At 39.1% G+C, this 21,296-nt stretch overlaps 2 protein-coding genes across 3 annotated transcripts in view; both read left to right on the forward strand.

Moving 5' to 3' along the window:
* Window positions 1–21,296, forward strand: part of LOC131052601 (uncharacterized) — a 90,344-nt gene that overhangs the window by 10,772 nt on the left and 58,276 nt on the right. The window lies entirely within an intron of this gene.
* On the forward strand, window positions 1,525–4,388 carry LOC131052600 (uncharacterized). The gene is made up of 4 exons (XM_057987188.2): window positions 1,525–2,268; window positions 2,366–3,057; window positions 3,164–3,575; window positions 3,685–4,388. The coding sequence occupies exons 3-4, from the start codon at window positions 3,425–3,427 to the stop codon at window positions 4,227–4,229; spliced, it is 696 nt and encodes a 231-aa protein (XP_057843171.2). The 5' UTR covers window positions 1,525–2,268; window positions 2,366–3,057; window positions 3,164–3,424; the 3' UTR covers window positions 4,230–4,388.

Genomic DNA, 21,296 nt, shown 5'->3' on the forward strand with positions numbered 1-21,296 from the left:
GCTATTTGACCCTTATGATAGGTTTGAAGTTCCTTTGTTGTTTTTATGAGCTGGTCTATATACAATGTTATCCACTCTATCAAGAGGAATTAACTTGCCTGTAGGAGAACAAAGAAGCTTGTGCTTGTACATGGTAACTTACATCTAATGGATGTCAAGATGATTGAGTATAAGGAGATTCTAGCAATAAGGTGGGATGTAGCTAGAGGAGGCAATGCAAATTGATGAGGATAAGGTTGCAGATATAGAGTTGGTTGGCATTTAGTTGTTGGAGCTAGATGAGTCTAGTAGCTCCAGTGATGAGTATGCAAGGACATGAAGTTAGATTAACCATTATACTTTGTATTGTAAACCTGATGAATAATTATGTAATATGTATTTTTGGATCAGTTGATTGTCAAATTATTTATATAAATGATAAATTGCAACTTTTACTGTTTTGTGGAACTAATTTTTAAGTTTCCCGCTATTTTCAATCCATAATCATATTAACATTACCATGGTTATTTTTGATGTTTTTCCACCCATCCATGTTAGACCCATGTAGCCTTAATTTCCTTCATTAGTAGATTTATCTTGGAATAGTTCTGATTTTAGACAGCATTCCTCAATTTTGTCTTCCTTGGTGCCACATATAGAGGTTTTGCTCATACAACCTCAGACAGGGCATCCTTAAAAATAAGGAGAGAAAGCAATCATCTTACTCATCTTTGGTCCATATCTACCACTAGGCATGGAGTTGATCCTGCTGTTCTAGGTTTCCCCTTAGGCTCTATTGAATTTGATGAAAAGATAGGAACTTGTGCATGTCATGTGCTAGTAGTAGTAGTCCTCGAAGAAGGTGTTGGTGTTATGGTGGTAGAAAGTCATAGTTGGACTACTAGCAGAAAACTCGGGGAGTTTCTAAAAACTCGTGAGTATTTACGCCATTGACTTGCCGACTTTTTGACAAAAACTCGCCGAAAACTTGCTGAGTTTTTGTCAAAAACTTGGTGAGTCCATATTAAAAACTCCCCTGTGCTGCACTATATGCCGAAAACGTCAAAAAAAGTGTTCATTTCATCATTTTGTGTTTTTTAATTTGCTGCTAAGGGGAAAAACGCCCTCCCAAGCATTTCCAATCTGATTTCCATCAATTCTTGTCAATTATAACCGGATTTGAGGTGGTTTTTAAAGCAAAATCAGATTCCCAGATAGGTTTTTAGATTTTTTTCCTATGTTTTTTAAAAACATTTTATTTATTTTTTGTTGCATCTAGATGAATAGAAAATCATTCCGAAGTAGTCAAAATTGATTTAGAGTCATATGAACAAGATTTAACATCATTTTTGACAAATTTTGTTGATTTTTTAATTGTTTTTTCAAGAATCTCTAGTTTTTCAAAAAAATTCAAACCCTAACAGTTTTTTAATTTTTTTAATTTTCAATGATTTCTAAAATTATTTAATAAACTAATTTAGATAGTTTGCTAATTTTTTTAACTAAAATATTAACTTTGTCTTTTCATTTTGTATGTGTAGGTTAATAGTTACCATTAATTTATAATGGCAAATATAGGTGGTTCAACTTCAGTTTCAGTTTCAGGGTCTACCTCGTCAGTAGATGCATGCCCATCTGGATATGTAGGCACCCATCCTAAAGGTGCTAGAGATAGGGCTTGGAAGTATGCCTTTGAAGGATCGGAACTTGGGTTGGTGATATGCATTAAATGTGAAAGAGTATTCCATGGAGGCATAAACTGCCTCAAATACCACCTTGCAGGCATCGAGAAACGTGATGTTAGGGAATGTCCTGGGGCCACAGAAGAAATAAAAAGAGATGTTAATGCCATACTTGCGGCCAAGGAAGAGAAAGAGTAGCCATAGTTGAATCTCAAGGTGCTTCAATTGACCTTGAAGAAGAAGAAGAAGAAGCACTTCAGAGCATAGTAGGCTCTCATCGTGGCCCATGTATCCGCAAACATAGCACCACCTCGGCCACCACTTTTGCTTCTTCTAGTAGAACACCTATTGCATCACCATCAATGCCATAGTCTATAGGTAATCATTTTATACCTAGGAAGACACTTGGAGCACAACCATCATTAGAGGCAATTGGATGGAATAGGAAGGTGCATGAGAAAACAGACATTGCATGTGCCGATTTTTGGTACTTCAACAACATTCCATTCAATGTGGCAGACAATCCTTATTGGCTCAATTTGGTTACTGCATTGACAGTTTCAAGAAAAGGATACAAGGCCCCTTCTTGCAAGGACTTGGGTGGGAGGTTAGTAAAAAGTCCACTTAATTTCATTTTTAAATGTTTTTCTTGTTTATTAAATCAAAATTGTGTACTAAGACCTAATTTCACTTTGTCCTTGTAGGTTGCTTGCAAATGCGGTTGATAGGGCAAAACAAGTGGAGGACCAAAGAGAAGAATGGAGAAAATATGGCTGCACTATTCTTTCCGATGGGTGGACAAATGGCAAAAACTGCACCATAATTAATTTTTTGGTTGCTTGCAAGGACAATGCGGTGTTTTTTAAATCGGTGGATGCCTCCAACAAGCTGAAAAATGCTGAAACTTTGGCTGTAATGCTGGAGCAAGTTGTCATGGAGGTGGGAGTTGAGAATGTGGTGCAAATAATCACGGATAATGCAACAACATATGTGGGAGTAGGTAGAATCCTCCAAGATAGGTACCCAACTCTTTTCTGGACACCTTGTGCAGCACGTCTTTGACCTTCTTTTGGAGGACATAGGAAAACTTGATTGGGTGACACCTGTTGTAGAAGATGCAAGGAGGATCACAAAATATATTTACAATCACCCTTGGGTTCTTCGCTTGATGAGAGAGCACACTCAAGGGAGAGATTTGGTAAGAGCGGGTGTCACAAGGTTTGCAATGATTTTCTTGACGTTGCAAAGCATTCTTGGTGCATTGACGGCTTTAAAACAAATGTTTGTGAGTCAAGCATGGCTAGACTCACCTTATTCAAAGAAGCCTAAAGGAGAGGGTGTTGCATGCATAGTCTTTGACAACCTATTTGCACAAAGAGTTGTAGAGATTGTGAAGGTAACTTCAAAACTTGAATATTTAATTATTCTTGATTCAAGTCTCTCATTATTAATTTGTAACTTCAATAATTATTCTTTTTGTAATTTGTATTTTTCAATTGTAGGTGTCGGAGCCCTTGGTTAGAGTTCTCCGCTTGGTAGATGGGGATCAAACCCCAATGGGGTATGTTTATGAGGCCATGGATAGGGCCAAGGAGTTTATCAAAAATTACTTAAAGGGGGATAGACTCAAATTTGATCCCATTTGGGAAATTATTGATAAGAGGTGGAACAATTAGCTCTACCAATCCATTCATGCAGCAAGGTACTACCTCAACCCTCGTTTTAAGTTCAGGGATTCTTACTCAGATCCTAATGGAGAGGTCATGGAGGGCCTCACTACATGCATTCAGAGGATGATACCTGAGGTTGAGGTGAGAGACCTCGTTGTGGCCGAACTCCAAAATTATGAGGAAGCAAGGGGTAAGCTATTCTCTTCAGAGCTAGCAAGGAGAGGAAGAACAACTCAAACCCCAGGTATAATATTTGCCATTTGAATTTTGGAGTCTAAAGTAATTGATAATTTGATAAATTATGTTATCACTTTTCACTTTGCTTTCTAACTTTTCAATATTTTATTTTGCAGATGCTTGGTGGCAATTTTGGGATGGAAATACCCCAAATCTCAAAAAATTTGCCCTCAAAATCTTATGTCAGCCTTGTAGTTCATTTAATTGTGAGTGCAATTGGAGCTTGTTCGAGGCCATCCACACGAAGAAGAGGAGCAAGTTAGCTCAAAAACGCCTCAATGACCTTGTTTTTGTGCAATATAATCTTCGGTTGTGCATAAGGAAGGTAGAGGAAGCACCAGCTGGTCCAATTGATTTGGATGATATAGATCCCTACAGTGATTGGACATCGCATGAGCAACCTCCATTGTTTACTGAGGATGACATCTATGATTTTGAGAGGCAAGCTATGGAGGAGGAGGGGGGTGGATTTGGATTCACACTGGATGACATTAAGGAGGATGAGGATGATGAGGAGTCATTGCCAATGCCAGGAGCAGCTAGAGGCAGAGCTACATCTAGGATGGAGGTCGAGCCACAACCTGAGCTAGTCATACCGAGCGAGGAGGCACAGCCTCAGCAGATATCTAGGACTAGACCCTCGAGTTCTACCTCTTCCTAGTTTTTACTAGAGCTGGGAAGAGGAAGATGTAATTGTATTGATGTATTTACTTGTAGTTTTACAAAAACTATTTACTATTTTGCTTCTAGACATCAACATTCCTCATGAGGATGTGATTTTGTAGTCACTTTGCATTTAAATCAATTAAATATATCTAGACTCAGCTTTTTTATTTTGTGTTCTCATTTATTGACTCATTGGATGCATCTCCTCATTGAATTTTGCAAAAAAAATGCATTTCTAATTAAATTTAAGCAATTTTTTAAGTTCTCATGTTTTTTGCCGAGTTTTTTTCAAGTTTTCACCGAGTTTTTTTTTCGGGCTTTGGCGAGTAGTTCAACTATGGTAGAAACAATGGAGATGTCACCAGTAAACACTTTCAACATGTCTACTCCTGATGTATGTTTCACTACCCTTGACCTATTCTTGGTTGTTTGTGGACATTAATACAATTTCTTTTCTTTCCTTCTTTCTTTCTATCCTCCTTGGAATGTATGATCACCACATATTCCAACCCTTTTAATAATGATGTGTAGGAGGTGTGCATACACTTTTTAATGTTGCTGCAGCATAGGTCTTTAAAAGTGATATTTCCATAGGCAAGTTCCCCCTGAATTACTGGCAAACTTTTTCAACATCTTGGAAGGGCAATTTTAGGATTCCTCAACATATTAAGCCCTGCTTATTGTCACTTAAGCTAAAAGAACTCATACACATTGCAAAAATAAAGTAAAACTTACTGTTTACTACATAAAAGAAGGACTTAAGGATTTTCTTTCTGTTTTTTCTTACTTCAAGTCGCACAAAACTTTAGAAGCAGAGGATACACAAAAGTTGCACTCCTTGTTTGAGTTATCTAAGACTCCTAAGACATTATTCAATTAGCCAAATTGAACTAAAAAAGAAAAAACAATTATTAGTTGTACATGCTACAGTGTACAAACACAAGTATATTCCTTGTGTTTTTCTAACTTAAGGTCACATGAGTTGTAGAAGTAGAGGATACACAAAAGTCACAAGTCTTATTTGAGTTATCTTAGACTCCTAGCACATTATTTGATAAGCCCTACTATATGTACAAACACAAAGATTTTCCTGCTATTTTTCTTACTTAAAGTCTTACTAGGTGCAGAAGTAGATGATACACAGAATTCACAATCCTTTTTTGAATTATCTAAGACTGTAAAGTCATTTTTTGATTGACCCATTGCATCAAAAATTTATAAACAATCTTAGTCATTTAAAAACAGGGATTTCTCCCCTTTGCATCCAAAGATAAAAAACAATCACCAGTCATACAAAGACAAGGATTTTTCTTCAGTTTTTCTTATTTCAGATTGCACAAGGCACAAAAATAACAGATACACAGAAGTTGCAATCCCATTTAGCAGTATTTTGTTTGATATTTAGGATTTATGGAAAGAAAAAAAAGAAGCTATTTGGTTTGGACTTTGAAGTAAAACCTGAAAATGGGAAGATGAATCATCAATTGGAGTTTGGAAACGGGAACATATGTCAAGGAATTGGTGCTGGTCCTCTTCCTCTTCCTGATCTTGTCATTTGTTGATTGCAGCAGAGCATGGGTTAAGGCATTTATAGTCTTTTTAGAGGCCTCCTTTTAGGTTTTTGGTTAGGATTTATTACTTTTTTTTTTTTTCTCATTTTTGTATTTTTCAAATGCTTGTTTCTTTCTTAATGCCTCTAGGGGATATTCTATTGGCTTTGGGATACATAAGGGACATTTGGATGCCCCCTATCATTTTGGGGATGTCCTGCCATACCCCCTAGAGGCGGATGTCTCTCAGGGGTCAGAGCAGCTGTCTGTGGTGGCCTAGACGTGGGGGGACATAATGTCCCCGTCTCACCACATTGGAGCTTCCCCATTGTAGGGAATGGTCCAAAGTCCTCAGGGATTCATCCCCAAGGTATACTGATTCCTTCAACCTGAATCTATAACCTCTTCATAATTATGGGCCTTCTTTGCATATGGGTCTTCTTTGCATGAATATAACTTGCTGTAACAGAAATGTCATGATCTTTAACATCAGAAGTAGAGTATAGAGGAGATTCCTACTAAATATGATACATCTTCATGGCAGATTGACAACTTCCATCTTCCAGTTGTGAATGTCCAAATGACCTTTTTTGCCCCAGTGGGAGCAGGCTCAGAGAGACTTGTTTTGATAGACAAAGAATAAGTGTCTGTGCTTGTCTTGGGTTCTTCGAAGCTTTTGCTTAGCTTCGGAATAGATTGGAGCTGTTGTTTTGTTTTGTGATCAAAGCTTTTTTCTTGGAAACTATAGGGTCAATAGCTCCAATTTGTACCAACTTATCTTTTCCATGTGTTAGCTGTACACAAAAAGCATCAAGAGTAGGTTCTACATGATTTGCTCCAACAACATTGTGTGCAGAATATGCAAACACAGAAAATGTTCATCTAATCTTGCAAGTACAGTGAATATTGCTTATGCCTCTCTCATTGATTGTACAGTATTCAAGTTGAAATCAACGTTGCCTAAACTTCAAAATATGCTTCCTTCTCAGAGGCAAGTAGCCAGCTTCGAGTGTAATATGCTGGTTTCCAATTGGAATGAATATATTTCATTCTGAATGCCAAATAGGTCTTCATGCTTCTTCTGATGCAGCTTTAGTTAATTCATCATATCCAGGTGTAACTTAAAATTTGCAAAAATGGCAATGGTAATCAGTCCTCGTGCTTCGTCTGTGCGGTTGAACCACGTGGACTTTGTCTTATCTTCCTGTCATTTAAGCTTTGCGTACTTTGAGATAGGTTAGAGTCCTTTGCCCTGTAAGAAGTTCTCTGTATAGGATTCGTCTGGGTAGTAATTTTAAATTTTCAACCACAAATCAGTAGGAATTATGGTGCTTGAGGCCATTATGACACAAAACAACAAAGAAATAAAGCCAACTGATTTGCAAACGAAATAGAAAAGATTTTATTTTATCTGAGGTAAACATTACCTTTTGATTCTGATTAATCAATGACTGGTTTGAATTTTGATGAAAGAAAGTGCTCAAAAAGATTATTTGTCATTACCCTAGGGTCTATGTACCATCCTGAAGTCTCTGGAGTTCGGCTTTGGAAAAATGATGCAGATTTTTTTTCTCAGAACCTGCAAGATTAGTAAACACCTGCCCTGTATAACAGAGGAAAGAACAGCACAAACATAACAGGACTGCAGACACCTTGAAAACACTTTTCTGAAAATCCTCATTCATTATTTAAAATCAGAAAATTACATCTCTTCCAAAAACTGTCTGCTAAATTAACAGCCATCCCTTTTTATTCAGTAACCAAAGCTTAAAGGCCTTCCTATGTAGAGTACCAAGCAACCAGTTAGAACTGATAAACAGAAGAATTAACTCCTAGAATTAACTCCTAAATTACTTCCTAAATGGACTACGGAGAGCAATCAGCAGTTACACGGAAAATCATCACCTAATTCAATTCCTAAATTGACTACTTTGCAACAGCAGTTCAAAGCAGAACACTCAACTCCTAAATTCATTCCTACGAAGACTATAAGTAATAGCAGATTGTGGGGCTGATTGGCAGTCAAATTCCTGATTTTTAGGATTCCATTTGTATCATTCTGCCCTTCTTTTAGAATTTTGAACCTCCTGGTTCAGAGCCCAATTACATGAATACACCTGAACAATTAAAACACTAAAAATCTTAACAACATAACTATTACATTTTTTTTTTGGCGATGTAGAATTGCCTTTTGTCTCATGATGCTACTGCATCAAATATCCAGAAAAGAGTTTGGAATAGATGATAGAACTGTTAAGTTTATTTAAATTCTGTGATCAAGAGGATAGAAGAGATGGAGATATAGTCTGCAATTTAATTTGAACTGCAGTAGTGCAAATGGAAAGGAAGCACAACACTTATCAATTTCGGTATTCTTCTCCTTATTGTATGCAAGTAATATATATGTGAATGAGAGGGTACGTAGAGAAGAGATATGTCTTCCCACGTGGGAAGACACATCTCTCCCTACGTACCACTCATAATATCACAGCACGTTTAACAAACAAATCGCTTGCTTGACTGATCGCGATTTATTATAAATCGTTTTAACCCCAGCCCGTTAACATGAAGGGGTGTGTTCGGTGGCAATCACCATAATGAATTTGATTTATTTATTGTTTATCGTATATACTAATATGTTAACATGTAAGCATCGGAATTATGAAATTGTACGACTGACGTTACCAGAATTAACACTCCTCCTTAGCTAGGGAGCACATATTTCATGTTAGAGAAAACATCACAATTCATCCATTGATTGTGAAGAGAAGAGATATCACACCATAGTGATATTTAGAGATATGGTTCAACATTGAATATCAAGTCTCATGATACTCACCATAACTCATAGTTATCAAGTAAGGTATGTGCACTGGCATCAAGTCACATGATGCCTACCATACTGATAATGATTCATGGCATGTCCACGAATATTATGTCCATAATATTCACCATGAAGATCTCTATCATAATTATGGTTTATTTAATGATACCAACCGACTGATATCTACCATAATGTCTCAGAGATATATACTATCATGACATGTCCACAGATATCAAGTCACATGATATCCATCAAGATAGATAAATTGATAATTGTAAAATCGCCACCTTACAATATCAATTTGAAACAAGTGTTCATTATTGAAAAGTCGTCACCCTTCAATAATGTTCACAGGGGGCCCATGAAGTCATGGAGTCACACACATGACAAATAAAAGAGTTTACACATTAAACATCTTAAATATATTAGTATATCAGAATAAATGAGACTATCTCTAAATTAAATAACATTTTCAACCATACCAAGTTTATCTCTAAAGTGTTCAATCTTGATCCCAAAGAGAGGCTTGGTAAGAATGTCTGCAATCTGATCACCTGTACTAGTATAATTAAGGACCACATTCCTTTCCACCATATCTCGAACATAGTGATAAGGAATCTCAATGTGTTTAGACCTGTCATGAAATACTGGATTCATTGAAAGCTTGATGCAACTCTGATTGTCACAATAGATGACAGTAGGATTTAAGGGCTGACCAAACAGTCCTGCAAGCAATTTCCAAAGCCATATTGCTTCTCTTGCTCCCATGGAGGTTGCAATGTATTAAGCTTCTATAGAACTCTGAGCAACTGAAGACTGTTTTCTACATATCCATGAGATCATTCCTGATCCTAAACTAAAGCAACATCTTGATGTGCTTTTCCTGTCAACTATGCTTCCAGCCCAATCAGAATCAGTGAATCCATGTAGGTCAAGGTCTACATGTTTATATTTAAGACCAAAACCAATAGTTCTTCGAAGATATCTCAGAATATGCTTTGCAGCAACAAGATGTATTTCCCTAGGTTCACACATGAATTGACTTAGTGTATTAACAACATAACATATATAATCTGTCTGTAGAGAGTAGGATCTGCAAACTCTGATTCTGTAGCTGCTTCCTTTAGCTTGTGTAGATTTGTCTCCATAGGTGTGGTCATGGTTCTACAATCCATCATTCCAAATCTCTTGAGTATATCAATGGTGTATTTTCCTTGATTAAGGATTATACCATTTGCCTGCTGCCAAACTTCCAATCCAAGAAAGTAGTGAAGAATTCCTAAATCCTTCATATCAAACTCAGAGGTTAATTCTTTCTTACACCGAGAAATACGATTATCCTCTCCTGTGACTAGTAAATCATCAACATAAAGAATAAGAATTAATAATTCACCATTTCTTACTTTGTAGTAGAGATTTGGATTTGCTTCATTCTTGGAAAACCCTAATTCCAAGAGATAGTGATCAATTCTTTCATACCATGCTTTGGGGGCTTGTTTAAGTCCATATAGGGATTTTTTTAATCTACAGACATGTGATTCAGCCTTATGAATCACAAAACCTTCAGGTTGTTCCAAATAAACTTCTTCTTCAATCTTACCATTCAGAAAAGCAGTCTTAACATCCATTTGATGGACTTTCCATCCTTTAGATGCTACAATAGCCAAAACTGCTCAGACAGAAGTGTATCTGGCAACAAGAGCAAATGTCTCTTCATAGTCATTACCTTCTTTCTGTGAGAAACCTCTGGCAACAAACCTTGCTTTGTGCTTCTCAATGCTGCCATCTGCTGCATGTTTGATTTTGAAGAGCCATTTAGAAGATACCACAGATTTGCCTTTAGGCTAGGCACAATATCCCAGACATCATTTTTCAGAATTGACTGATACTCTTCTAACATAGGATCTTTCCAAACTTGATGATTGAGAGCATCTCCAACACAAGAAGGTTCTGCATCAATGGTCTCACTCATCAAGGCAGCATAACTGGAAAATAGATTAGGTCTCTTACTTTATCTGAAGGTCCCCTTTGGAGCAACATAATTTTTAGCTTCTTGAAGCATCTTTTTAGCCCAAAGCGGTCTCTTCCTAGTTTTGGGATAATGTTCTTCCAAAGGTAAGTCTTGAACTTCATGCTCAACGTTTTCAGGGGTCTCCCTCTGAATCTTAGCGGTGGGATCCTCATCCATGTTTGTAGGAGGATCTTGGTGTTCTAATTCATTAGAGCTTTTGGACCTCTTGAATGGTATGTCTTCTTCAAAGATGACATCTCTGCTTAGTTCAATTTGCCTTTGTCCAGGTATGTATACTCTGTAGGCCTTAGAGGTTTCACTGTACCCAACAAATACCCCTTTCTTTCCAGAAGGTTCTAATTTTGATCTCTTTTCTTTGGGAACATGAATATAGACTAGACACCCAAAGATCCCGAGATGACTTATGTCAGGTTTGTTACCTGTAAAGGTTTCTTCAGGGGTTTTATTATCAAGAAGAGAATGAGGACATCTATTTTGAATGTACACAACTGTCCTAGATGCTTCAGCCCAAGATGAGGTTTCTATATTTTGGTCAAACAACATAGCCCTAGCAGCTTCTACTATAGTCCTATTCTTTCTTTCAGCTACCCCATTTTGTTGTGGGTTATAAGGTACAGTTCACTCCCTCTTAATCCCAGCATTTATACAATAATCTTTAAACATATTAGAAGTGTATTCCCCCCCATTGTCTGTTCTTAAGGTTATGATTTTCTTACCTGTCATGTTTTCTGCAAGAGCTTTGAATTCCTTAAATTTAGAAAGGATTTCTTTAGACTCTTTGTACCTCAGAAAATATATCCAGGTCTTCCTAGAATAATCATCTACAAATATTACATAATGTAAAAATCCTCCTAAGGAGGGTACAGACATGGGTCCACATAAATCAGAATGAACTAATTCTAATACATTTTTGGATTTACTGTTGCTAGAATTGAAAGACCCTTTAGTATTCTTTCCCAAGGCACACCCCTTGCATGCTCCTTCAGAACTGTGACTTAGCTTGGGTAAGCCAATCACCATCTTCTCTATCTTAGGTAGGGCATGGAAATGAAGGTGCACTAATATTTTGTGCCAAAGTTCATTCGAATCTGGAGTCTCATGAATCAAGGCTTGAGGTGGAGTGGGCTTTCTTGATGGTGGAGTTCTTTGGCCAAGCAAGTACCTTTCCTTCCATAAAGGTTAATCTGTAACCCTTATCTTCAAGTGCAGAAACTGAGACAAGGTTTCTCTTTATACCGGGTACAAATAGAACTCCAGTCAGCTGTAGGGATTTTCCTGAGTTTAGGTTGATATTGCAGGTTCCTATTCCCATAACTGGATAATTTGAGTTATCACCAATTGTCACTTCTTCATTTGAATTTTCCACAAGTGTATCTAGGTGCTCACGAAATCCAATGATGTGTCGAGATGCTCCGCTGTCAATCACCCATGTGTTGGAATTGGAGGTGACTTTACTAGAGAGGGCTGAGTAGAAGACTAGTCTCTCAGAATCACTCCCTTTCTTAACTTCTACTATTGAAGCCTGTTGCTTGATCCTCTCTAGACACTTCATTGCATAGTGTGCATATTGGTCACATCTAAAACATTGTACTTCAGAAATGTCTCTCTTCTTCTTTGAAGACCTCTTTCCATTTGAGTCGTTGTCCCTTTTTCTCTTAAAGTTCTTCTTCTTTCCTTTCTTGTGGGAATTAGAGTTTAGAACTTGAATGTCCTCGTTACCATTGTTTTGTTTTATTCCTCTTGTGACAAGCCGAGATTCCTCTTGAATGCAATCACTTCAATCTATCAAACTTAGGAAATTTAGAACGAGCACTGATTTCTTGAATGAACGATTCCCATGAGGTAGGAAGTCCATTTAGGGCCATCATAGCAATTTTTTTGTTGTCTACTAGATGTCCAATAGTGGATAGTTGATCCCTAAGCTCAGTGATCCTCAAGAAATAGGATGTAACTGTCTCTCCTTTATTCATCTTTATATGGTGTAGTTGATTCTTCAAGGTGAGAGCCCTGCTAATGTTGTTGATTTCATAAATGTTAGCTAGGGCTTTGAACATCTAAAAAGCTGTCTCATATTTAGAAATAACTGGCACAATGTGGTCTCTTATTGAATCCACAATTATCTTAAGAGGCTTCTCACTGTCCTTGCTCCACTGAATTTTCTCCGTATCATCAGAGGGTTCAGGAATTTCACTTTTGACATGGGAGTCAATTTTATTTTCTTTCAAAACAAGCATGATCCTGAATTTCCAAGATACAAAATTTGATGCTCCATCTAGTCGATCTTCAAACCTAACTCCGGTTGCCATTAGGATTATAGGAATGTGATCTACTAAGAGCCGGGTCAATGTCTATATGATCGTTACAGAATTTAATTTGATCTTCCTTAACTTAGCTCTGATACCATGTTAAGTTTATTTAAATTCTGTGATCAAGAGGATAGAAGAGATGAAGATATAGTCTGGAATTAAATTTGAACTGCAGTAGTGCAAATGGAAAGGAAGCACAACACTTATCAATTTCGGTATTCCTCTCCTTATTGTATGCAAGTAATATATATGTGATATTATGAGTGGTACGTAGAGAAGAGATGTGTCTTCCCACGTGGGAAGACACATCTCTCCCTACATACCACTCATAATATCACAACACGTTTAACAAACAAATCACTTGCTTGATTGATCGTGATTTATTATAAATCGTTTTAACCCCAACCCGTTAACATGAAGGGGTGTGTCCGGTGGCAATCACCATAATGAATTTGATTTATTTATTGTTTATCGTATATACTAATATGTTAACATGTAAGCATCGGAACTATGAAATTGTACGACTGACATTACCAAAATACAAGAACCATCATTCTGACCCGAAAAACCAAGCCACAGTGTTCCCTTCCACCAGATTAAATATCTCTTCAAATCATCACATTTTTTCTTTTTTTGCTTCCAACCACTTGTTGGAATAGAGATCCTCCTTCTTTGCCCATTGGTCTTCTTTCTCTTTTCTCAGCTCCTTGAAGGCACATGAGTTCTCCTCCATTAAAAATCATCATTGCTTTTTACACCATCTGTATCACTTGCACATAAATCTTTTAAAACAGAAATAAAGTTAAAGGAATAAAAGTCTCCCACAGGTGCTTTCTCCTCTTTTGCATTCTGCCATTTAGGCATGCCTTCCATTTCATATTTTGTGAGGCGGTCTTCTTCTTTTAGCTCAATGTAATGTTGTTCACAAGACAAATCCTTTTGGACATTGTCCTGTATACCATAACTGTACATATCTTTACTCTCCGCCTCCATCATCCTTGTTCCTTCCTCAGGGAAGTGATGAGTTTTTATTTCATTTTCCTCACTTATGGAATCCTTTAGATATTCTTCTAACTGCTTTTGCCAAGTTGTGTTCTTTAAAACCGATAAATCTTCATCACATATGGGGCTTTCAAAGATCTGCATCTTTGCTGCAACTTCCTTTCCAACGTGGACTGCTTCCACTGCTACAACAATTTGGGCCTCCTCTTGTGATAGGCTGCATTCTTTCTCATTGCAGTCTCTTAACTCTTCTCTTTCTGCATTGTAATCTTCAATGCCTTCCACTTCTTCGGGGTAACACAATTCAACAGCACCATCAAACTCAACTATTTCTGCATCTTCATCACTTTCAGTTACTTTCTGCGACTCTTGGAAGATCTCATTCAAAGGTCTTTTATCCATTAATATTTCTGCCAAATCTTCAAGGGATTCTATCCAACCCTGTTCTAACAGTTCCACTCCTTGTATAATTCTTGACTCAATGACTTTCCTCTTTGAGAATGGCTTGTGCCCACAAAGTGAATATTTATTTTTACCGTTCTTTTCACCTTCTCACAATTTTTCAGTGTCTTTGATGTAGATTTCTTTCTCTTTGGCTATTTATTGTCTCATGCTTCGTTGTCTTCTACCATACACCATAACTCCTCCAACTCAAACTCTAATTGATTCAGCTCCTTTTGTTGGTCTTTGGTTTGCTTTTGTCTCTGCCTTTGTCTTACTCTCTCTTCCAATCTAATTATTCTCTTTTTCACATCATAATATAACTCCATAATTTTTTATTTTTATTTTCTTCAACCCCCAAAAGAGAGTTGCAGATCTATTTGCCTATTGCATTCTAAATGAATGATCTATATACAAACATTATTTTTACTATTCTCCATCTTGTTGTGACCTTTTTCACACATCGCTCCATTGCTACTGGGGACCCTCTGATTTTTCCTGCTTTCTAGGGTTTTGTTAGTGTCCTGTGACCTTTTGCTGCAGTTTCACCAAGCCTTGTCCAGTTCAGAGCATTTCAGGCCCTGACGATTGAAAGTTAGTTTTTGCAAGTTATGTGATGTCGAAGTGTGAACACCACCAGAGTGCTTAGAAAGGCCAAGGGACGAAGATCGCAATCAATTTGGACGAATTTGGACAATTTGCTTTTTTTGCTTTCTCCTATTTTTTAGGAAGTTTCGTTTTTGGCATTTTTAGCCCGATCCTCGGTATGGCTATTTTTAGAAAGTTTTTCCTACTTTTTAGGGATGTCTGCTTTTTGCTTTTTCGGGATGCAAACCTAGGGTTTACACTTGCACCACTGACCAGCTTTGACCGGAACTCGAAAATTCCAAGTTTTGACCTAAAAAAGCTAAATCCCTAGATTTTAGGCTTTTTACTTTTTCGGGATGCAAACCTAGGGTTTACACTTGCACCACTGACCAACTTCGACCAAAACTCCAAAAATCCAAGTTTTGACCTAAAAAGCCAAATCCCTAGATTTTAGGGGGCGTGATGCCTTAGATGATCCACCTAAGCATGGATTTCAAATTTCAAGTTAATCCAATTAAATTAGACTAAACTGTGAAATTTTGAAATTTCTCTGAAAATTATTCTAAGTTTGGCTAACAAGGGTTTTGAAGTATTTTTGCAGGTTCAAACCCCACCACGATGCAAGAGAGGCCATGAAGGAGCCTTGCCTGAAGTCCACCATGCCTTAGAAGGCTGTGTGGGTGCTCACCCTGAAGTTCGCCATGTTTGGGGAGGTCACATGGGTGCTCACCTCAAAGTCCGCCATGCCTTTGGGGGTCACATTGGTGCTAAGCCAGAAGTCCGCCATGTGTTGAAGAGGCCATGATGGCCAGCACCACCAAAGTCCACCCAAGCAAGAGGAGGGATGCCTAAAGTCCGCCACACCCTAGAGAGGTCATGTGGGAGCTAAGGCCAAAGTCCGCCATGCCTTAGGAGAGTCATGAAGAGGGACCTTCAAAGTCCGCCCCAATGCCTTAGCTAAATTTTCACCTTGATGGAGGCCATGAAGGAGCACACCTCAAAGTCTGCCAAGGCTAAAGGGGTCATGTGGGAGCTAAGCCTGAAGTCCGCCCCATGCCTTACCAAAATTTTGCCTTGAAGAGAGCTATGAGGGGAGCCTTCCAAAGTCCGCCCGAGGGCTAAAGGGGTCATGTGGGTGCCAAGTCTAAAGTCCAACAAGGCTAAAGGGGTCATGTGGGAGCTAACTTCAAAGTCCGCCCCAATGCCTTAGCCAAATAACATCAACAATGGAGGCCATGAAGGTGCCTTAGCCAAAGTCCGCCATGCCAGATGGAGGTCATGATGGAGCCCTCTCCCAAGTCCGCCAAAGTAAGAGAGCAAGGTAGGAGGTGCCAAGTTTAAAGTCCGCCAAGGTTGGAGGCTAAGGAGGAGGAGTGACCAAAGTCCGCCCAAGCATGTGGGAGCACTCTCCAAAGTCCGCCCAATGAGGAGAGGCGCTAGATGTCCGCCCAAGGTGGAGAAGCCACCAAAGTCTGCCTAGGCCATGAAGGACTTGCTTGAAGTCCGCCCTATGCCTCAAACCTTCAAAGTTCGCCTTGATGGAGTCCTTCCTAAAGTCCGCCCAAGATGAAAACAACCCATTAAAGGTCCGCCTACACATGGAAGGTCAAACAAAGTCAACATGATGTCACAAAATCCACAGAGATTTCAAAATTAAATCTAAAATGAAGAAAATATCTAAGGATTATAAAAAATCCTCAGAACAAATCCAAAATGGAAAGTTTTTTTTTTTTCCTGGAAAAAGAGAATATTGAAGGAATATTGGAAAATTATTGAGATAGTAATTCAAAAATGGAAAGTTTTTTTTTGAAAAGAGAATATTGGAGAATTTATGAATATCTTCACACTTAAATCAAAATGGAAAGTTTTTTTAAAAATTAGAAGTATGAGTTGGATGATTTTAGGGGTTTTACTTGAAGATTTAACCTTGTCTACAAATACTTCATTATCAACTTCATTATTACACCAAGAAGTTCAAAGTTACTAAGGAGAGCTTAGTAAGGTATGTCAATTTGAAGATCATCTGGAGAAAATTCTAGATATTGCTGGAAGTTGGATAATATTTTTTGGCGAAAGGTTTACAGATTTTTGGAGAAAGGCAACTAGTACGAGGAAGAATCATCCAAACTTTTCTGAATTTTCTGAATATTTCGGAGAAAATTCTAGCCTTACTTCTATCCAAGTCAGAGGTGAAATTAAAATTATGATTTTTCTGAATATTTTCCAGAATTTAATAAATGATTTTTTCGAAAATTTTGGAGGAAGAAAATCATTTTTTTTGGCTAAGTATGAAATTTTTTGAAAGTTTTGACACTTGGTGGTAACCACAACCAACCTTAAGACTGAGGGTTTTAAGGTGAAAATTCGATTTTTATGGTTAAGTATGAGAATAAAAAATGGAAAATTTTCCAACACTTAGCCATTTCGCAGCCCCGTTACTTTCAAAACTTTGCAAATATTTTTCTAACTTCAAAATTCCCATTGTTTGCCTGCAGGCCTTATACATTATGAAATTCCAGGTAGACAAAGATGCTCCTCCAGAGTCGAGGATGACTTCAAAGTGGAAGAACATCAGCTTCACCAACCTCGGACACATCAATTTGAGGGAGTTTAAGAAGCGAATGTTTGGTCTGGACAACCTTGTGCCTACCACCATTGCGCAAAAAATGATGAAGAGTGGTATCGTGCACGCTGCCGGCTTCCTCCCCACCATGCAGTGCAATGAACTAGTAGTCAAATGTGCCAAACACTACAACCCCATCAGTAAGGATATTGTTGCACCTGATGGAAGAGTGTTGGCGAGTGTTAGCGATGAGGCCATCAGAGAGGCCTTCAGGATCCCTGAGTACCACAACGCAGTATATATGACAAAGGATGAAGCTAATAGTTTGTACCACGACCACCTAGAGGAATATGATGCCATAGTTAACCATTCCTGGCTAGACAAGCCGAGGAAGGGCGCCTCCAAACTCCAGAGAAAGAGCCTAGTGCGAGCATACTTCAAGGAGGACATTCGGGACATGATTGTCTTGCTCAATAGAATAATAGGAAATCCTCAGGGAGCTCCATTCGAACCTTGGATGTATTATTTCATTAATGAAATAATCAATGGAGTAAAAATGATAGACTGGGCCCGGATGATCAGCGACAACCTAGACAACCAGCTAAGGAACCTAGAGGCGAATAGGACTTTCTTCATGGGTTCTTACTTGTTTTATTCTTTGGCCAGGACCTATAGGTACAGAGGTCTCACTTGTAGAGGAGAAGTTGGGAACAAGGAGAACCAATTTCCAGTATATGATTGCTATCCACAGCTCCACATGGAGGAGAAGTTCCATTTCAAAAGGGTGAATGATACCTTCCTGATGCACATTACCCGGACACTTCAAGGTGGCCTGCACCAGAGGCTCTCTCAAGAGTCTATGGACTTCATCGGTCGGTTCGGGTGTTGGTACATCCAATATCCAAAGTTCACTTACCTCCGAATTCAGGGATTCTCTGGGCCTCCATACAAGCTTCCAGCTTACCCTACCAACCAAGTGGTGTTGCTCGAGGTTGTGAGACAATTGGAGGGGTATATAGTGATTCAAAGGGATAAGCAGAAGAAGGCAGGGACGTCCTCACTTACAATTGGTAATGGGCTGGAAACATGTCCATCATCACAGGCTGCAGCCACCGCTGAGAAAGAACTGGCCTGGTATCCCTTCTATCAATACAAAGCAAGAAAGGATTTCGATCCATTCCATAGGATAAAGAAGATCGAAGGGACAATGTTTGAGCACAGATTGGATCTAGAAGACTACTGGGCTAATGCAGCCAATAGTTTCGAGATCGAAAGAGGTTCTGGTCAAGAATTCCTTTGAGTATGGTGAGAGCAACGGAAGTATTTAGAGTTGCTAATCAGGTAGAAGAAAGCCTAGAACTTCAGCAGCAGCAGCCTGGCTTTGAAAAGATGAAGAATGAACCCTTAGTCTTAATAGATTGGATAGAGGGAGAGAAATCGGATCTAGTAGACCTCATGAGGTCGGTGGTTGAGTACTCAAGGTGGTGGGCTTCTGAAAAGACAAAACAGTTGAAGGCCAAAGGTATGACTTTGACTTATGAATTAATGGGAGTAGATGATACTCTGTCCATCGACCTTTGTACCTCCGCTGGTGATGCTCGAAATCCAGAAAGTGTTGGGTCTCGAAAGAGGAAGGAGTTGGGTGGAAGCTCCACAAAGGTCACAGGGAAAAGGGCTGTAGGTGAGAGAAGAGAATCCTGCGAAAGTCACTCCATCCTAAGTGCTGCTTCCATTGCGCCTGATCAGAGTGCAATTGGGGAGCAAGAGATGAACATCTGTGTGATTGATGATGAAGTAAGAGTGCTTTCCTAGCCAGTTGAGGAAGTGGCTGAAAAGGTCTTCCGAAGTCCAGACAGGGGGCAAATTGAAGCACCTACAATCTTCTTGGATGGCATACCAGCGAACCCAGGAGAGGCAGATGATGAGTTTGATCGGAACACTGTAGAACAATCAACCATTTCGGATTGGCTGAGAGCAAGGATAAAGGCCAACGTTCCCAAGGAGGCCCACTCAACCGAGGAGGTCACCGCAACATTCCTAGAGAAGGTGAATGAACCTGCTATAGCTAAACCGCCCAAACCCGCTAGGAAGTTTTCCCTGATTCAGAGAGATAGTGCCGGATTCAGGACAGTCTAGATAGCGGTGCCCAAAGAAGGGAAGACTAGGGACAATGTCACCACAGATGATTACAAGGTTACCACCATAGAGATGGGTAAGCCTACCTAGGACCAAGAGATCCAATATTTTGATGACTCCTGCAATGTTCTAAAGACGAGGCTGGCTCATGAAAGGAAAAGAGGAAGAAAGTGGAAGAAGAGAACCAACAGTGGAAGAAGTATGTTCTCCATCTTACCAGCCCGCTCAACCATGAAGTCCCAGCTACTTGGATCAATGAAGGACTATGATGATATGAAGGGTTCATACACTCAAGGAAAGGAATGGATTTTAGACGCTTCAGTGTGTGCTGACACCCTGGTAGAAAACTTAGTATCGGCACATGAGGCAACTTCTTTGTTGATTGATTGTATCCAGGATCTAGCATCCAATTGGGAAGAAGTGGATGAAATTCAGAATGAAATACTCCCTCACCTGAAGGTTATCCGAGGCATGTCAAAGAGTAGCTTAGTGGATGCAGGCATCATACAGACAGGAGACAGGTACGACTTCGACACGTGGTACTATGCTCTGGTCACTTGGATTGAGGTTCTGAAGAAATCCAAGACCAAGTGTTTTGAGATAGAGGCAAGTGTTAGAGAGATCTTGGGCAAGGTATTCCGTGTGGCGTCAGAAATCTGGAAGAAGGAAAGCCTAAGGGAGAAGCATTTACAAGCAGAGAACTGAGAGCCAGGATTCAGACGAGCTTCTTCCGGGATTCAGGGATGATTGACAAAGGCGATCTTTCGAAGATTGCAAACTTCCTCTCCATCGATGACAACTTCCTCACCCAAGCAGTGGAGTGCGAAGGCATCCTTGCCACATGCGCCGACGATGTGGACCTCATTGACTTCGAGATTGGCAGTTTGCCAAGTGTCACCATGGAGGAGGTCAAGCTCATTGTGTCCAGATACGTTGAATCTCTAAAAGAGGAAAGTGGCCACTCACCTCAATGAAATTAGCAGGCGCGCCACTTGTCACTCTTTCATTTGTTTGAACTGATAATATTTTGGGAAACCCTAATTAGGGTTTAGGACTTTCAATCTTGGCCCTTGATCACTGTTTGATCTTGGCCATTCATTTATTTTTGAGAAACTATATAAGGTTGCCTCCTCTCATTTGAAAAGTGTGAGGTTTTTGATGTATTGTTGCTTAAGGTCATTTCCAGATAATATATTGCATGTGCACTGTTGTAATCTCTATTAATTGAATGATTTGCATGGTTTCAATTGCCTCAACACTTAGTTAAAATTAACTTAGATTTGCTTTCATTGTTGTTAATTCGAATGAAGGATTTGATAAGTGTCAATTGATGGTGTATCTCCGCTCATACTTTGGTGTATGGATGATTTCCCATCTCACCGTGCAAAGTTAGTCTGAGCCCATCCCCTGTGCATCCCAACATCTCGATCATAAGCACAACCCATTGAAGATTGCACCGGCCTTGTGTAGTTGTCTCTAGTGTGGCGACGCAAGGTTTGGTTTCTCGAGAGCACCCAGTTGATACTGTCTCCAGAATTCGTAGGATTAGATTAGCCTTCTTGAACTCTATCCCTTTTTCCCTTTCTTTTGAAAGTCTAAATCCCAGAAAATTCCCCCCCC

This window comes from Cryptomeria japonica, chromosome 10 (assembly GCF_030272615.1).
Source record: "Cryptomeria japonica chromosome 10, Sugi_1.0, whole genome shotgun sequence".
Lineage (NCBI taxonomy): Eukaryota > Viridiplantae > Streptophyta > Pinopsida > Cupressales > Cupressaceae > Cryptomeria > Cryptomeria japonica.